The sequence below is a fragment of the Pseudophryne corroboree genome, chromosome 9 (assembly GCF_028390025.1).
Source record: "Pseudophryne corroboree isolate aPseCor3 chromosome 9, aPseCor3.hap2, whole genome shotgun sequence".
Taxonomy (NCBI): domain Eukaryota; kingdom Metazoa; phylum Chordata; class Amphibia; order Anura; family Myobatrachidae; genus Pseudophryne; species Pseudophryne corroboree.
This window is the reverse complement of record NC_086452.1, coordinates 352,145,071-352,162,760: the sequence shown is the minus strand read 5'-3', so window position 1 is coordinate 352,162,760 and position 17,690 is coordinate 352,145,071. Positions and strand designations below refer to the sequence as shown.

The 17,690-nt window shown below is 45.6% G+C and overlaps 1 protein-coding gene across 1 annotated transcript in view; it reads right to left on the bottom strand.

Annotated features, from left to right (window-relative positions):
- Nucleotides 1-17,403, bottom strand: part of EIF3D (eukaryotic translation initiation factor 3 subunit D) — a 29,142-nt gene extending 11,739 nt beyond the window's left edge. The window contains exons 1-10 of the mRNA XM_063940676.1: nucleotides 17,206-17,403; nucleotides 12,045-12,177; nucleotides 11,794-11,839; nucleotides 10,605-10,741; nucleotides 10,298-10,383; nucleotides 10,100-10,172; nucleotides 3,568-3,689; nucleotides 1,442-1,574; nucleotides 1,175-1,322; nucleotides 866-996 (exon numbers count right to left, since the gene is read on the bottom strand). Coding sequence (XP_063796746.1) covers nucleotides 866-996; nucleotides 1,175-1,322; nucleotides 1,442-1,574; nucleotides 3,568-3,689; nucleotides 10,100-10,172; nucleotides 10,298-10,383; nucleotides 10,605-10,741; nucleotides 11,794-11,839; nucleotides 12,045-12,167 — 999 coding nt within the window. The 5' untranslated portion in view covers nucleotides 12,168-12,177; nucleotides 17,206-17,403. The remainder of the gene's footprint in view (nucleotides 1-865; nucleotides 997-1,174; nucleotides 1,323-1,441; nucleotides 1,575-3,567; nucleotides 3,690-10,099; nucleotides 10,173-10,297; nucleotides 10,384-10,604; nucleotides 10,742-11,793; nucleotides 11,840-12,044; nucleotides 12,178-17,205) is intronic.
- Nucleotides 17,404-17,690: the final 287 nt, after the last annotated feature.

Below are 17,690 nucleotides of genomic sequence, written 5' to 3'. Positions count from 1 at the left end.
AGGTTCAGGTGCAGTGTGCCTGACAGGCGCTTGTTAGAAAATAGTAATTAGCACCTAATTAACTCAATTCTAACGCTCTTAAAGTGATCAGTGATCTTCATTAGGACGTACAAAGAGAGAAATCGTAGGCGTTACGGGCCATTTCAGCAGATCTGAAGCAAAAAAAAAAAAAAAAAAAGAGTAAAACACTAACATGAGTATAAGTTTGGGCACAGTGTGCCTGAGAGGCCCCCCTGGACAAACCTACATATTTCCGCAAAATATCCACAACCTTTGTCATTTTCATTCATAAAATGAGCAAAATAAACAATTAATAGATGAAAATAAAAAGGAAAAACGAACCTTCAAAAAAGTCGGAGGAGTTTGGGCGCAGTGTGCCTGAGAGGCCAGGAGGGTCACTACTGCACTCCACGCAGGCGGCGGGAAAACTGACTAAGGGGGTTTCGAACAGCACCTAGAGATAGGAAGGTACTAGGAGGGACAGGCCCCTGCGCTCCCTTGGGGCGGAGAGGGGAGCAAGAACAGCTTTGCAGCGCCTGTCAGGCCAGCTGCACCTGACTGAGGGTTAAGAAACATTTGGCCTAGGGGTGCCGTAAAAACAAAACAAAAAAATACTTTAAAGTTTGGGAACCAATGCATTAGAGAGAGATAGATACTTACTGGTTAAAAGTATACAATCATGACAAATAGAGATATATAGCAAACCACTTGCCATAACGTTATGTGGTCAGTCAGTAAGCCTTACAAATCCACTGCTGCCTGGTTCACTGCGCTGGGTTACAATTACCTTTTGCGCTGAATTATTAAATAACCCTATAAAAGCACATTTTTACCTCAAACAGTATTATACTCCTATCAAGCTTACCATTTGTAGACATTGCTGGGAGAAGTTATGGTTTATGTATGTAGCCTCCATGGCCAGATTTCTGGGAGAGTTTAAGGAGTTGACCTCATCCTGCGGGGGCTCATTAGCTGTTTCACTGACTGTCAGCAGATCTAGAGACATAAAGGAAGGTAAAAGGAAGGGCTTAATATGACCGTAAATACAACAATTGGCCAGGTTAAAGACTGCTAACATTTTGCTCTACAACAAATAGATGGGTTATACATACATCCTGTACATACATTGTACAAAACGTGTACTTCCCCAAGAAACCAAGATCAGGATTCTCACCAAAATCAGAGTTGTCTCTCTTATCAAAGAAAATCTTGGATCCCACTCTTTGGACTACGATGTCCCAGGAGTTGACTGAACGGGTGCAGCACATGAGAGTGGCAAGAATTGCATCAGTGGCAAAAACATTGCCCTGGGTCTTAGCCAGCTGTGTACAGACAAAATAAATACATTTTACTACTTCATTAGATAGGGAGGATAATTCAGATCTGGATGGATTACAATGAAATACTTGGTCAGAGTAAAAGTATAAATACTGGATCCCACCTTTCGGATAACTGGGTCATCTGTTGTGGTCACAGTGTGGAAGATCCTCTTAATGCTTTTCAATGGTCTTTCATTCCTTGTGGTGATTCGATCAAAAGCTTTGTCATAATATTCTATGCTCCCACAGCACTCTCTGGCATTGGGAGAAAACATAAGAAAAATAAAATAAAAATTATATTATATTATATATATATATATATATATATATATTTATATTTATTTATTAAGTAGATAATAATAAATGTCTCCTCCACTGCTGAAGTAGTTACAATCCTTACGCATTATAAAACAGAAAAGTTAAGCAGAGGGTTAAAATATACAGTATAGGTACAAAATAAAAATCTGTTCTTCTACTAAGGAAATAGTGTAAGCAGTACATGCTCACTGCTTACCCTGTTCTTTCCCTCTATATCAGAGTGCTGTGTTATGCCGGCAGCCACTGCAGTAATGCCATTTACAGTGCATCCTCTGCCATCCATTTCATTAAGGATAGAAATTGTTTCCAATTTCAGAAGTAGGCAAGGAGTAGAGAACTACATTGTAACATGCACTGACTGTTGCATTCTGTATACAAGGGGGCGATTTATGGTCCTGCAGGGTGCACTGAAAAAGGGCAGGGTGCTTTTTCACATTTCAAAAATGGGCAGGGTGCAGCACCCTGCTGAAACAGCCTAGAAGGAACACTACGTATTAGCACAACAGTAGCACACAGAAAAAATAAGCAGCCTGTGATAAAGTCTGCCCCTTTTTTCCAACTTTCTCCTAACCAATAACCAGGGATAATAACCCTTTCCCAGAACAAAATTCTCAACACAAGTGCATCTAGACCGAAAAAGACTAATGACTCCACCAACAAACGTCTTATTAACAACAACAACAACAACAACAACAACCATTAAATAAATACTAGAACATAAAGGGGGTATTCTGTGAATAACATTGATAGAATGACCTATTGACAGTCTTTAAAAACAGCAACTTTGTTCCAAAGTCTTCTACTCATTGAGGACACGCACACACACACACACACACACACACACACACACAACTTAAGTAGACCTACGTTTTGCACCCCTGTACACTAGGTAGATTTATACGATATGTGGATGCTTGCCTTAAAAAGAAACTGAACCACTCTCAACGTTATGTGCATTCCAAAAGTAGAAATAATTGTGGCAGGACAGCAATGGCACTCCAAGCAGATCAGACAGGCTATGCAACGACTTCATGTAAGCAACTTATCAGTTATTTAGCAGTTGTGGAATGGATCGCTTTGAAGTGTTTATTTTCTGTACTTTCTAACGCAATAGGATACTATCCACACACATACACTCATACCAAATCTGTACCCAAAACAAATTTGGGGAGTGATCAATATAAAACACATACACAGTACTTCGCAAAAGTTTTAGGCAGGTGTGGATGAAATGCTACAAAGTAAGAATGAAAAGAACACTGTAGTGTTAGTTTGTTTTTATCAATTAAAATGTAAAGTGAATGAAATAAATCTAAATCAAATCAACTACACCCTTTGCCTTCAAAACAGCATCAATTCTTCTAGGTACACTTGCAGTTTTTTCAGGGTAAAAGAAGAACAAGGAGTCCTGGAAGTGAAGATATAGCTCCCCCAGGTCTCAACATCAACAAGTCTGTCTGTGATTACATGAAGAGAGAAGAATTTGAGCAACATCCACAGAAGATCTGTGATTAGTTCTCCAAGATGTTTTGGAACAACCTCCCTGCAGAGTTCCTTCAAAACCTGTTTGCAAGTGTACCTAGAAGAACTGATGCTGTTTTAAACGCAAAGGGTGGTCACACCAAATATTAATTGGATTTAGATTTATCTTCCGTTCATTCACTTTGCATTTTGTTAATTGATAAAAATAAACTATTAACACTTCTACTTTTGAAAGCATTCTTACTGTGCAGCATTGCAGAATCTTTCTTATTCCCACCTGCCTAAAACTTTTTCACAGTACTGTATACCTGATTAATGTATTTATCGCAGACAATAAATACTGGTCGAAATGTCAGACTTTACTCCTGCCACTGGCTGTTAGTTGTTAAAGAAAAAAATAAAATAAAAAAAAAAAAAATCAATGGGGAAGCCTTATACAGTAACTCACATGTCTACTGGGTCAGACACCTCGAGATAACGCATCTTCATCAGCCGGGGGAAATCCATTTCTTCTTTTACCTCCCAGTCACTGCGCACCTCTACAGAGGAATCTCTCGGTTTCAGCTGGGTCTATAGGAGACAGTACAATAAAACACGAAAGCACCATTATGCGTCACGAAAATAAGAATTTACTTACCGATAATTCTATTTCTCGGAGTCCGTAGTGGATGCTGGGGTTCCTGAAAGGACCATGGGGAATAGCGGCTCCGCAGGAGACAGGGCACAAAAAGTAAAGCTTTAGGATCAGGTGGTGTGCACTGGCTCCTCCCCCTATGACCCTCCTCCAAGCCTCAGTTAGGATACTGTGCCCGGACGAGCGTACACAATAAGGAAGGATTTATGAATCCCGGGTAAGACTCATACCAGCCACACCAATCACACTGTACAACCTGTGATCTGAACCCAGTTAACAGTATGATAACAGCGGAGACTCTGAAAGATGGCTCACAACAATAATAACCCGATTTTTGTAACTATGTACAAGTATTGCAGATAATCCGCACTTGGGATGGGCGCCCAGCATCCACTACGGACTCCGAGAAATAGAATTATCGGTAAGTAAATTCTTATTTTCTCTATCGTCCTAGTGGATGCTGGGGTTCCTGAAAGGACCATGGGGATTATACCAAAGCTCCCAAACGGGCGGGAGAGTGCGGATGACTCTGCAGCACCGAATGAGAGAACTCCAGGTCCTCCTTAGCCAGGTTATCAAATTTGTAGGATTTTACAAACGTGTTTGCCCCTGACTAAATAGCCGCTCGGCAAAGTTGTAAAGCCGAGACCCCTCGGGCAGCCGCCCAAGATGAGCCCACCTTCCTTGTGGAATGGGCATTTACATATTTTGGCTGTGGCAGGCCTGCCACAGAATGTGCAAGCTGAATTGTATTACACATCCAACTAGCAAAAGTCTGCTTAGAAGCAAGAGCACCCAGTTTGTTGGGTGCATACAGGATAACAGCAAGTCAGTTTTCCTGACTCCAGCCGTCCTGGAACCTATATTTTCAGGGCCCTGACCACATCTAGCAACTTGGAGTCCTCCTAGTAGGCGCAAGACACCACAATAAGCTGGTTCAGGTGAAACACTGACACCACCTTAGGGAGAGAACTGGGGACGAGTCCGCAGCTCTGCCCTGTCCGAATGGACAAACAGATATGGGCTTTTTTTGAGAAAAAAACCACCAATTTGACACTCGCCTGGTCCAGGCCAGGTCCAAGAGCATGTTCACTTTTCATGTGAGATGCTTCAAATCCACAGATTTGACTGGTTTTAAACCAATGTGTTTTGAGGAATCCCAGAACTACGTTGAGATCCCACAGTGCCACTGGAGGCACAAAAGGGGGTTGTATATGCAATACTCCCTTGACAAACTTCTGGACTTCAGGAACTGAAGCCAATTCTTTCTGGAAGAAAAATCGACAGGGCCGAAATTTGAACCTTAATGGACCCCAATTTGAGGTCCATAGACACTCCTGTTTGCAGGAAATGCAGGAATCGACCGAGTTGAAATTTCTTCGTGGGGCCTTCCTGGCCTCACACCACGCAACATATTTTCGCCACATGTGGTGATAATGTTGTGCGGTCACCTCCTTTCTGGCTTTGACCAGGGTAGGAATGACCTCTTCCTGAATGCCTTTTCCCTTAGGATCCGGCGTTCCACCGCCATGCCGTCAAACGCAGCTGCGGTAAGTCTTGGAACAGACATGGTACTTGCTGAAACAAGTCCCTTCTTAGCGGCAGAGGCCATAAGTCCTCTGTGAGCATCTCTTGAAGTTCCGGGTACCAAGTCCTTCTTGGCCAATCCGGAGCCATGAGTATAGTTCTTACTCCTCTACGTCTTATAATTCTCAGTACCTTAGGTATGAAAAGCAGAGGATGGAACACATACACCGACTGGTACACCCACGGTGTTACCAGAACGTCCACAGCTATTGCCTGAGGGTCTCTTAACCTGGCGCAATACCTGTCCCGTTTTTTGTTCAGACGGGACGCCATCATGTCCACCTTTGGTAATTCCCAACGGTTTACAATCATGTGGAAAACTTCCCCATGAAGTTCCCACTCTGCCGGGTGGAGGTCGTGCCTACTGAGGAAGTCTGCTTCCCAGTTTTCATTCCCGGAATGAAAACACTGCTGACAGTGCTATCACATGATTTTCCGCCCAGCGAAAAGTCCTTGCAGTTTTTGCCACTGCCCTCCTGCTTCTTGTGCCGCCCTGTCTATTTACGTGGGCGACTGCCGTGATGTTTTATCCCACTGGATCAATACCGGCTGACCTTGAAGCAGAGGTCTTGCTAAGCTTAGAGCATTATAAATTTACCCTTAGCTATATTTATGTGGAGAAAAGTCTCCAGACTTGATCACACTCCCTGGAAATTTTTTCCTTGTGTGACTGCTCCCCAGCCTCTCGGGCTGGCCTCCGTGGTCACCAACATCCAAAACTGAATGCCGAATCTGCGGCCCTCTAGAAGATGAGCACTCTGTAACCACCACAGGAGAGACACCCTTGTCCTTGGATATAGGGTTATCCGCTGATGCATCTGAAGATGCGATCCGGACCATTTGTCCAGCAGATCCCACTGAAAAGTTCTTGCATGAAATCTGCCGACTGGAATTGCTTCGAAGGAAGTCACCATTTTTTTTACCATGGCCCTTGTGCAATGATGCACTGATTTTAGGAGGTTCCTGACTAGCTCGGATAACTCCCTGGCTTTCTCTTCCGGGAGAAACACCTTTTTCTGGACTGTGTCCAGAATCATCCCTAAGCACAGGAGACTTGTTGTCGGGATCAGCTGCGATTTTGGAATATTTAGAATCCACCCCTGCTGTTGTAACAGTATCCGAGATAGTGCTACTCCGACCTCCAACTGTTCCCTGGACTTTGCCCTTATCAGGAGATCGTCCAAGTAAGGGATAATTAAGACGCCTTTTCTTCGAAGAAGAACCATCATTTCGGCCATTACCTTGGTAAAGACCCGGGGTGCCGTGGACAATCCAAACGGCAGCGTCTGAAACTGATAGTGACAGTTCTGTACCACGAACCTGAGGTACCCTTAGTGATAAGGGCAAATTTGGGACATGGAGGTAAGCATCCCTGATGTCTCGGGACACCATATAGTCCCCTTCTTCCCGGTTCGTTATCACTGCTCTGAGTGACTCCATCTTGATTTGAACCTTTGTAAGTGTTCAAATTTTTTTTTTTTTTTAGATTTAGAATAGGTCTCACCTAGCCTTCTGGCTTCAGTACCACAATATAGTGTGGAATAATACCCCTTTTCTTGTTGTAGGAGGGGTAATTTAATTATCACCTGCTGGGAATACAGCTCGTGAATTGTTTCCCATACTGCCTCCTTGTCGGAGGGAGACCTTGGTAAAGCAGACTTCAGGAGCCTGCGCAGGGGAAACGTCTCGACATTCCAATCTGTACCCCCTGGGATACTACTTGTAGGATCCAGGGGTCCTGTACGGTCTCAGCGTCATGCTGAGAGCTTGTCAGAAGCGGTGGAACGCTTCTGTTCCTGGGAATGGGCTGCCTGCTGCAGTCTTCTTCCCTTTCCTCTATCCCTGGGCAGATATGACTCTTATAGGGACGAAAGGACTGAAGCTGAAAAGACGGTGTCTTTTTCTGCAGAGATGTGACTTAGGGTAAAAACGGTGGATTTTCCAGCAGTTGCCGTGGCCACCAGGTCCGATGGACCGACCCCAAATAACTCCTCTTCCTTTATACGGCAATACACCTTTGTGCCGTTTGGAATCTGCATCACCTGACCACTGTCGTGTCCATAAACATCTTCTGGCAGATATGGACATCGCACTTACTCTTGATGCCAGAGTGCAAATATCCCTCTGTGCATCTCGCATATATAGAAATGCATCCTTTAAATGCTCTATAGTCAATAAAATACTGTCCCTGTCAAGGGTATCAATATTTTTAGTCAGGGAATCCGACCAAGCCACCCCAGCTCTGCACATCCAGGCTGAGGCGATCGCTGGTCGCAGTATAACACCAGTATGTGTGTATATACTTTTTATGATATTTTCCAGCCTCCTGTCAGCTGGCTCCTTGAGGACGGCCCTATCTATAGACGGTACCGCCACTTGTTCTGATAAGCGTGTGAGCGCCTTATCCACCCTAAGGGGTGTTTCCCAACGCGCCCTAACTTCTGGCGGGAAAGGGTATACCGCCCATATTTTCTATCGGGGGGAACCCACGCATCATCACACACTTCATTTAATTTATCTGATTCAGGAAAAACTACGGTAGTTTTTTCACATCCCACATAATACCCTCTTTTGTGGTACTTGTAGTATCAGAAATATGTAACACCTCCTTCATTGCCCTTAACGTGTGGCCCTAATAAGGAATACGTTTGTTTATTCACCGTCGACACTGGATTCAGTGTCCCTGTCTGTGTCGACCGACTAAAGTAAACGGGCGTTTTAAAACCCCTGACGGTGTTTTTGAGACGTCTGGACCGGTACTAATTGTTTGTCGGCCGTCTCATGTCGTCAACCGACCTTGCCGCGTGTTGACATTATCACGTAATTCCCTAAATAAGCCATCCATTCCGGTGTCGACTCCCTAGAGAGTGACATCACCATTACAGGCAATTGCTCCGCCTCCTCACCAACATCGTCCTCATACATGTCGACACACACGTACCGACACACAGCACACACACAGGGAATGCTCTGATAGAGGACAGGACCTACTAGCCCTTTGGAGAGACAGAGGGAGAGTTTGCCAGCACACACCAAAAACGCTATAATTATATAGGGACAACCTTATATAAGTGTTTTCCCTTATAGCATCTTTTTTATATATTTCTAACGCCAAATTAGTGCCCCCCCTCTCTGTTTTAACCCTGTTTCTGTAGTGCAGTGCAGGGGAGAGCCTGGGAGCCTTCCCTCCAGCCTTTCTGTGAGGGAAAATGGCGCTGTGTGCTGAGGAGATAGGCCCCGCCCCTTTTTCGGCGGCCTCGTCTCCCGCTCTTAACGGATTCTGGCAGGGGTTAAATATCTCCATATAGCCCCCGGAGGCTATATGTGAGGTATTTTTAGCCAAAAATAGGTTTTCATTGCCTCCCAGGGCGCCCCCCTCCCAGCGCCCTGCACCCTCAGTGACTGCCGTGTGAAGTGTGCTGAGAGGAAATGGCGCACAGCTGCAGTGCTGTGCGCTACCTTAAGAAGACTGAGGAGTCTTCATGCCGCCGATTCTGGACCTTCTTCTTGTTTCAGCATCTGCAAGGGGGCCGGCGGCGAGGCTCCGGTGACCATCCAGGCTGTACCTGTGATCGTCCCTCTGGAGCTAATGTCCAGTAGCCAAAGAAGCCAATCCATCCTGCACGCAGGTGAGTTCACTTCTTCTCCCCTAAGTCCCTCGTTGCAGTGATCCTGTTGCCAGCAGGACTCACTGCAAAATAAAAAACCTAAGCTAAACTTTTCTAAGCAGCTCTTTAGGAGAGCCACCTAGATTGCACCCTTCTCGGCCGGGCACAAAAATCTAACTGAGGCTTGGAGGAGGGTCATAGGGGGAGGAGCCAGTGCACACCACCTGATCCTAAAGCTTTACTTTTTGTGCCCTGTCTCCTGCGGAGCCGCTATTCCCCATGGTCCTTTCAGGAACCCCAGCATCCACTAGGACGATAGAGAAAAGAGAAATTAATTAGTGCATACCAGTGGCGCTTATTAATTTGGTCCCTGACGGATTACATTTGTTTTTCAGAGAATGGAAACAGTCTGGTCTCAGTCTCTGCACCAACCGCAAGTGTGACCAGAGCTGTTACACTCTCCTCACTCTGGCTGCTTCTTGTGAGCCTGCAAGTGTAAGACATCGTGCTGCCACTGCACGGATTACCCTGTGCAGTACCTTCCTGCTGCTACACAGAGACTTCAGCGCAGAATATCCACTGGAAATATACAATGTGGACAGGAAATGGGGAGAGAGCAGCAGCCTGCACACACTGCTCCCTACATCCAGCTTCCTGCTGATACCAGGCATGTGAGTAGTGCGACATTCTGTGATGTGAGTGCAGGTGGCTGTACATACATGTGGGACCACTGTAGTAGGGGGATGTACATGTGTGAATAAGGCTGCGACTGAGTGTAGGGGGATGTATATGTGTGAGTACATCTATCTCGATAGATAAATAAAAATGTACAGAAACCCCCACTAAAGGTTATCCCTACAGTGTCTGAGTGGTGTGCGCGTATAGATCACTATATGGTCATAGCTGATCTTATTTAGTTCTTAGCCATCTAAAACCAGGCATTTACTTCCATTTGGTATCCTTGGTTGCTATGAAAAGAATCAGATCACTATAAATCCTTACACTAGTAGGTATTGTGAAATTATTGGGCTATTCTGATGCAACCCTCTAACTCTGTCTCAGATCTGGGGAGGGGAATTGAGCCTCTCTCTCTTTTTCTCTCTCTTCTTTACAATAATACTAATAAAAATCCTGTGTCTGCCACTCATTACCTGAGATTTTTGGTCCCACTTTTGACGTACACCAAATTGCTTTTGGAATTTTTTCTGGAGTCTCAGACGATCCCTGAAAAATTGTTGAATATATAGTTTTTGTGGTAATGCAGAACTACAATATACTAACCCACTCAAAGCATGCACAGCCTACAACACCTTATACACCTGCACACATTTCCCCAAAGCATCACTCACCTCTCCTTTTGCTTGGCACTCTTCGGTAATGTCTGCATGTTGAACTGGAGCATATTCCTTCTGTCTTTATCACGACGCAGATTCCTCTGCAAGTAGAAGATTGGAATAAAAAAAATGTGAATAATTCTGTAACAAAGCATCATCTACAAACTTCCTCTATCATGATGAAACATTATAGCACGAGTCTCTACAACCACAAACAGAATTTCCCTCAGTACCAAACGGCACAATAGTAAGCCACCTTTACACCCACTATTACCTGTAATATACAACCTCACAAAAATATCTAGCATTGCTGTTATATTACCTGGGCAAAGCGCAGCCTATTCCTCTGGTAAGCAGTTTTTTGCATCTTGGTGGTGTCCACCAGCTGGAAGCTTGTCTCATCCTCCTCGTGGAAATATGCATACTGACTGCCGCCACCAAACTGGGAAGAATACTTATCTGGAAAGAATATCATTTGATTATGACCTTTTATTTATTGGGCACCAAGTGTCCCTAGCCATAGGGTCAAAGAAAATGCTGTGAGCAAACTATAAAATATAAAAAAGGGTCAACCTACACATGGGAGGCATGTGGAGTGCCGGATGAGAAACAAGCGAGTGAAGTGTCTGGGGCAGGGGTAGTCAACATTCAGCCCTCCAGCTGCTGTGGACCTACACGTTCCAACGGGAGCTGCTAAAGCTTTGTTATTAAGGCATGCTAGAAGTGTAGATCCACAGCAGTTGGATTGGCTGCAAGTTGAATATCCATGGTCTAGAGGACTGTAAAACTTATTTCAACAGATTACAAACAACTACACTATAGATATCATTCATTAAAATGGCCACCAGTCATTTATTTCGGTAATTTTCTGCTTTATAACTTATGTCCTAATGTACACAAAAATCTCCAACGAAGAGCATACTTCCTGTGACAACGTGGACCAATTAAATAGAAACTGCTTGGTGAAGTGTTAAGCTGACCATACACGTGTACGATATGGCCACTTTTCACCCGATTCCGACGGATCAGGCCGAGAAATCGGGTGAAAAGTGGCCAAATCGGATGCATTTCACATCCGATCCACGATCCCGTGCGCATCGGATTGGAGATCACTACCGTCTCGGGTGGGCCCCGGTAGCGGGATCACACAAGATATCTCACAGGCAAAAGGACCGCATGCGGGCAGCTCAAGGGCATCAGCTGCAATTTCTCCCATAGGAGAAATCGCTATAATGTATGGGAGCCTTTACAATATCGCCTGGTCAGAGTAGCAACATGGGAGCCCGATCCCTATCCCCCTTATCTAGCCTATTTATTTCTATTAACGGAGCTGTACAGAATTAATAAAACAGACATTATTGTATACTAAATACATGAAACACAAGTTTCCTTCCCAAAACTGTTTACAATGATTATGCTTCCCGCCCTGGTATCATGTGGACTGCAGGACTGAAACACATTGAGCTGACTCACTGTAAGTGTGAGGCTAATAGGGAAAAACTCATACTTACTGGTATATCGCTTGTCCTGATAGGTGGCCCCCGTCCAGTCTGCAACCTTATCAACGAAAACAAAAAGTACACACCCTATTAACACTTCAGAAAGGATGCAAGTTACCCCCCAGCCCATGTAAATATAAGGGGCAATTGTGCTAAGCAGGGGAACGCGGTTTCATTTCCCCCCCCCCTACATCCTGAAAGAAGGACCAGCAAATACATTCAGATTCATATCAATGAGATGATAAATGCAGAAAATAAGGCACCTTTCCCAGGCGATCGGCTTTGCTGAAGGGTTGGTAAGGCATGTCTTTAAATTGATCAGGCACAGCACAGGGACCCCAGCCCAGGGGGTTATCATTTATCACAGGAGCCAGAAATTTAGCCATTGTGACAGACCTGAGAGAGAAGAAAAAAAAAAAAACGTTCCTGTTCAGTAATCAAATAATACAAAATCTGTCCACTCCTATTTTTTTAACAAGTTCTATATTAACTAATGTAAGTGTGTTGGACATTACTTATAACTGAACACACTCAAGGAAAAAAAGGTTTTGTTATTATCCTCCATGATTTTGTTTTGTGACTATTTGGAGAATATACACTGCTCAAAAAAATAAAGGGAACACTAAAATAACACATCCTAGATCTGAATGAATTAAATATTCTTATTACTTTGTTCTTTACATAGTTGAATGTGCTGACAACAAAATCACACAAAAATGATCAATGGAAATCAAATTAATCAACCCATGGAGGTCTGGATTTGGAGTCACACTCAAAATTAAAGTGGAAAAACACACTACAGGCTGATCCAACTTTGATGTAATGTCCTTAAAACAAGTCAAAATGAGGCTCAGTAGTGTGTGTGGCCTCCACATGCCTGTATGACCTCCCTACAACGCCTGGGCATGCTCCTGATGAGGTGGTGGATGGTCTCCTGAGGGATATCCTCCCAGACCTGGACTAAAGCATCCGCCAACACCTGGACAGTCTGTGGTGCAACGTGGCGTTGGTAGGTGGAGCGAGACATGATGTCCCAGATGTGCTCAATTGGATTCAGGTCTGGGGAATGGGCGGGCCAGTCCATAGCATCAATGCCTTCGTCTTGCAGAACTGCTGACACACTCCAGCCACATGAGGTCTAGCATTGTCTTGCATTAGGAGGAACCCAGGGCTAACCGCACCAGCATATGGTCTCACAAGGGGTCTGAGGATCTCATCTCGGTACCTAATGGCAGTCAGGCTACCTCTGGCGAGCACATGGAGGGCTGTGCGGACCCCCAAAGAAATGCCACCCCACACCATTACTGACCCACTGCCAAACCGGTCATGCTGGAGGAATGAAGATAGTAAAAGACCAGCTACACCCCGGCCACAGCATGTTTAACTTGCTTCCTTCAGGCAGGCGTTACAGGGCCGTCCCCGCCAGGTCCACCAGAAGCCTCAAAAGTTTCTGTCCCCAAGCTGTCCGCCTGCTGAACTCCTGAACACTGACTGACTAGACGTACATGTATTATTATTATTATTATTACCAGTTATTTATATAGCGCACACATATTCCGCAGCGCTTTACAGAGAATATTTGGCCATTCACATCAGTCCCTGCCCCAGTGGAGCTTACAATCTATATTCCCTATCCCGCACACACATTCATGCTAGGGTTAATTTTGTTGGGAGCCAATTAACCTACCAGTATATTTTTGGATTGTGGGAGGAAACCGGAGTACCCGGAGGAAACCCACGCAAGTACGGGGAGAATATACAAACTCCACACAGTTAGGGCCATGGTGGGAATTGAACCCATGACCTCAGTGCAGTGAGGCAGTAATGCTAACCATTACACCATCCGTACTGCCACATGTAACTAACTTGTGTCCCTACGGTATACCTATCTGTGTGACTTTACTTGCCCCCCCCCCCCCCCCCCCCACCTGCTTATATGTTACCTACTTGGCTGTTGTATAGCAAACCGAAGACAAATTCCTAGTATACGCAAGTATACCTGGCCAATAAAGCTGATTCTGATGTTGCAGGCAGCAGAACGTTCTCCTTGGCGTCTCCAGACTCTGTCACGTCTGTCACATGTGCTCAGTGAGAACCTGCTTTTATCTGTGAAGAGCACAAGGCGCCAGTGGCGAATTTGCCAATGCACAACCCCCACCTGTGGACGTCAGGCCCTCATACCACCCTCATGGAGTCTGTTTCTGATCGTTTGAGTAAACACATGCACATTTGTGGCTTGCTGGAGGTCATTTTGCAGGGCTCTGGCAGTGCTCCTCCTGTTCCTCCTTGCACAAAGGCGGAGGTAGCGGTCCTGCTGCTGGGTTGTTGCCCTCCTACTGCCTCCTCCACGTCTCCTGATGTACTGGCCTGTCTTCCTGGTAGTGCCTCCATGCTCTGGACACTACGCTGACAGACACAGCAAACCTTCTTGCCACAGCTCGCTTTGATGTGCCATCCTGGATGAGCTGCACTACCCGAGCCACTTGTGTGGGTTGTAGACTCCGTCTCATGCTACCACTAGAGTGAAAGCACCGCCAGCTTTCAAAAGTGACCAAAACATCAGCCAGAAAGCACAGGAGCTGAGAAGTGGTCTGTGGTCCCCACCTGCAGAACAACTCCTTTATTGGGGGTGTCTTGCTAATTGCCTATAATTCCCACCTGTTGTCTATTCCATTTGCACAACAGCATGTGAAATTGATTGTCAATCAGTGTTGCTTCCTAAGTGGACAGTTTGATTTCACAGAAGTGTGATCGACTTGGAATTACATTGTGTTGTTTAAGTGTTCCCTTAATTTTTTTTGAGCAGTGTATATAGTGTGGCAGATGCTCAGTTAGCTTAGTGATATCATTCAGGTGCTTGAAAGGGAGGGGTCTTTCTAAGCAAGAAAAAAATAAAAAAAGGCATTTTGTTTCCCCCAGCACCCTGAATGATAACAGTAACCAGATGTAAATCCCACACAATACTAGAATTCAGAGATCTCGGTTACATATATTTGCGCAAATGTATGCATAAGCCCCAAAGCCGCATCAAGGAGTCTCTGTATATTTGGGATCCCTAGCGCTATATCTAGGTGCAGGGTGTGGCACCCCAAAACACCAGTATAAGCCAGAAAGCCCAGGGCAGCATACCTGAAAAAACTGTAGTGTTAATAAAATTAGTGTTAGGAAGCCGAAGCTATTAAGAAGGTGATACAAAAAGGAGATGTAATTAAAATGGAGAAATAGTGTTAAAGAAATTAGTGTGTGAAAAGTGTTAATAGAATGTAAAGGTATGCCACACTTAAGCCATCCAGAGGCACCACACCTCACACCTCCATTACCCCAATCTGAGTCTATGATTAACCAGCAAGGAGCCACATGATAATGGTTCCTTACTTAACTATATCTAAGCTAAGAGCTACCTACCTTGGAGAATTTGCAGAATGAAAGATAGCTACAGGTATGTAATCTATTCACTCTGCTTTCCCACATGGATGTCAAAATTGGACAAATTCACACAGCTGGAGAAAGTTCCACACAAAGGGCTCAATTCAATTAGGTAGCTATGTTGTGCTGGCAATTAAGTGCCACACTTACAGTACCACCAGACTCTAGGAATTTTGTTTGCAGCTCCAAAGACTGGCGCACAACAATCCACAAGTCCAAGCCAAGATTGGGCCACAAGGAAGAGGGGGGCCACTGCCAGCATTTCTACGCAGTTGCAATGGTACCTTGCTCTCCTCATTCCTAACTGCATTAAGCCCACAGGATTGGAAGCAGAAGAATATTCTATAAAGAATAATATGTACCGATTACCCTCGTCCCCATCAGTGCTCCAAATCAATCCATTGGAAGTCTATAATCTCCCGTGGACCTTCTCTCACTTGGTGCCCTAAACTCATTATATTTCTGATCACCACACCATTAGATCTGCCTTTTACACTATGCAGCCACTTCTCACAAATTTCACTGCTCCCATGAGCACACGGCCACTCTCCATTAATAAAGCTCCACACTGCTTATTCCAGCACTCTAAGTCAGTCACCAGTTTTCTACCATCTCTTCCCTACAATTATCCTGTTTTTCCATAGGGACGGACAACATACAGGTCCTACTTTAATATTGCACTAGTGGACAGTGGTGATAAAGCAGTCATATGTGGTGCTGCACTACAATTCAGGAAGCTGACAGAGCAGATGACTTAAAAAATCTCTGCCCACATTATATTTCAGTGGGGTATAGAATAACATTGTTTTTTTCTCGGTAAGTGGGTTTTAGTCAACTATGTTTCCTGGGAAATGCCCGTGTTTTAGTGTGCACCGTGTACATGGGGGACCCCTGTTTTAGTGTGCACCGTGTACATGGGGGACCCCTGTTTTAGTGTGCACCGTGTACATGGGGGACCCCTGTTTTAGTGTGCACCATGCCCGTGTACATGGGGGACCCCTGTTTTAGTGTGCATCATGCCTCTGTACATCGGAGTCAATTCAATTCACTGACAGTTGAACAGTGCCGGGAGTTTGCTCCCGGCGCTATTCAATACAGCGACGAGTGACCCTCAATCGTCAGGAATTCTTCTCTCATCCCCGGGGAATGAGAGAAGAAACCCGACAAAAGTGCTGCCGTGCGGCTGATTCTGTCGGGAATCAGCCTCGCGCCGGGGAGTTAAGTCGGAGAATGTCCGTTCTCCCGACAAATCAACCTGTTTAGTCGGCGAGAACGGGCCATCGCCGACTTAACTGGAGCTGAATTGAATAGCGTCGGGAGCTAATTCCCGGCGCTATTCAACTGTCGCTGAATAGAATTGACCCCATCGGGGCCCCTGTTTTAGTGTGCACAGTGCTTCTGTACATAGGGGCCCCTAAACTAGTATGCACGGTGCATGTTTACATGGGGGCACCTAAACTAGTATGCACGGTGCATGTGTACCCATGCATTAACCAGTGTGAATGGTGCCTGTGTAGGTAGGGGCCCCTACTGCTTTAGTCAGTGTGGACAGTGCCTGTATTATGTAGGGCAGGCCTGGCAAACCTGCTTTCCAGCTATTACAACAAAACAACAAAGTCCCAGCATGTCCTGCCACAGTAGTGCCATTAGGGAAATCTGCAACTGTGGCAGGGCATGCTGGGATGTGTAGTTTCACAACAGCTGGAGCGCCGCAGGTTGGCCAGGCCTGATGCGGGGTAACAGTAGGAGCTCCCATACAAGACCTGCACCCATTCAGCCGCACTCACCCTCAGTCACACAGCAGCATCTGGCTGCCCCTCATTGGGTTAATATGCGGCTGTTACCAGAACACGTCCCCGATTACAGATCCGGGAGCCCCGGATACGGAGTATTGCCGCTCACTGATAGCAGGGCCGCGTATTCCCGGGGACATAACACAGCAATATTCATTCTAAGCACTCAGCCTGCCGCGTCCCACCGTGCTCGGTGTCCTCTCACCTGTTCTCACCGGTCTCCTAGGCGGATGGCGGAAGATTCCTCCCAGGCCGATCACCAGCCCGCTTCCTGCTGGTACCGGCTTTTTGCAGGGTAGAGACAAGGAAGACCAGTTTACGTCACCAAGCTGCCAGTACTGTCCCAAAACAGCCGGATAAGAACGTGCCAGTAGTGTCGCAGAGAGGACGCGGAGACGTTACGTCATTACCATAAAGTTGTGTTCCTGTAGCAGTCAGAGAGCAGTACATATTACCATAAAGGTGGGGATACGTGTCCGTGTGATGGGAGGACCGCAGCCTGCGGTGAACATACTACGGGTTCGCCGGTATACTGTGCCGCGGGATCCCGTCAGTCGGTATACTGAAGACCACCCCATACAGTACAGTCCTGAGCAGTGTCCTGCCGCTGAAGCGCAAACATGCTCTACTATAATTATCTATATATATTATTTACCGGAGTCTGGGGTCTTTAGAGACGGTAGTAATAAG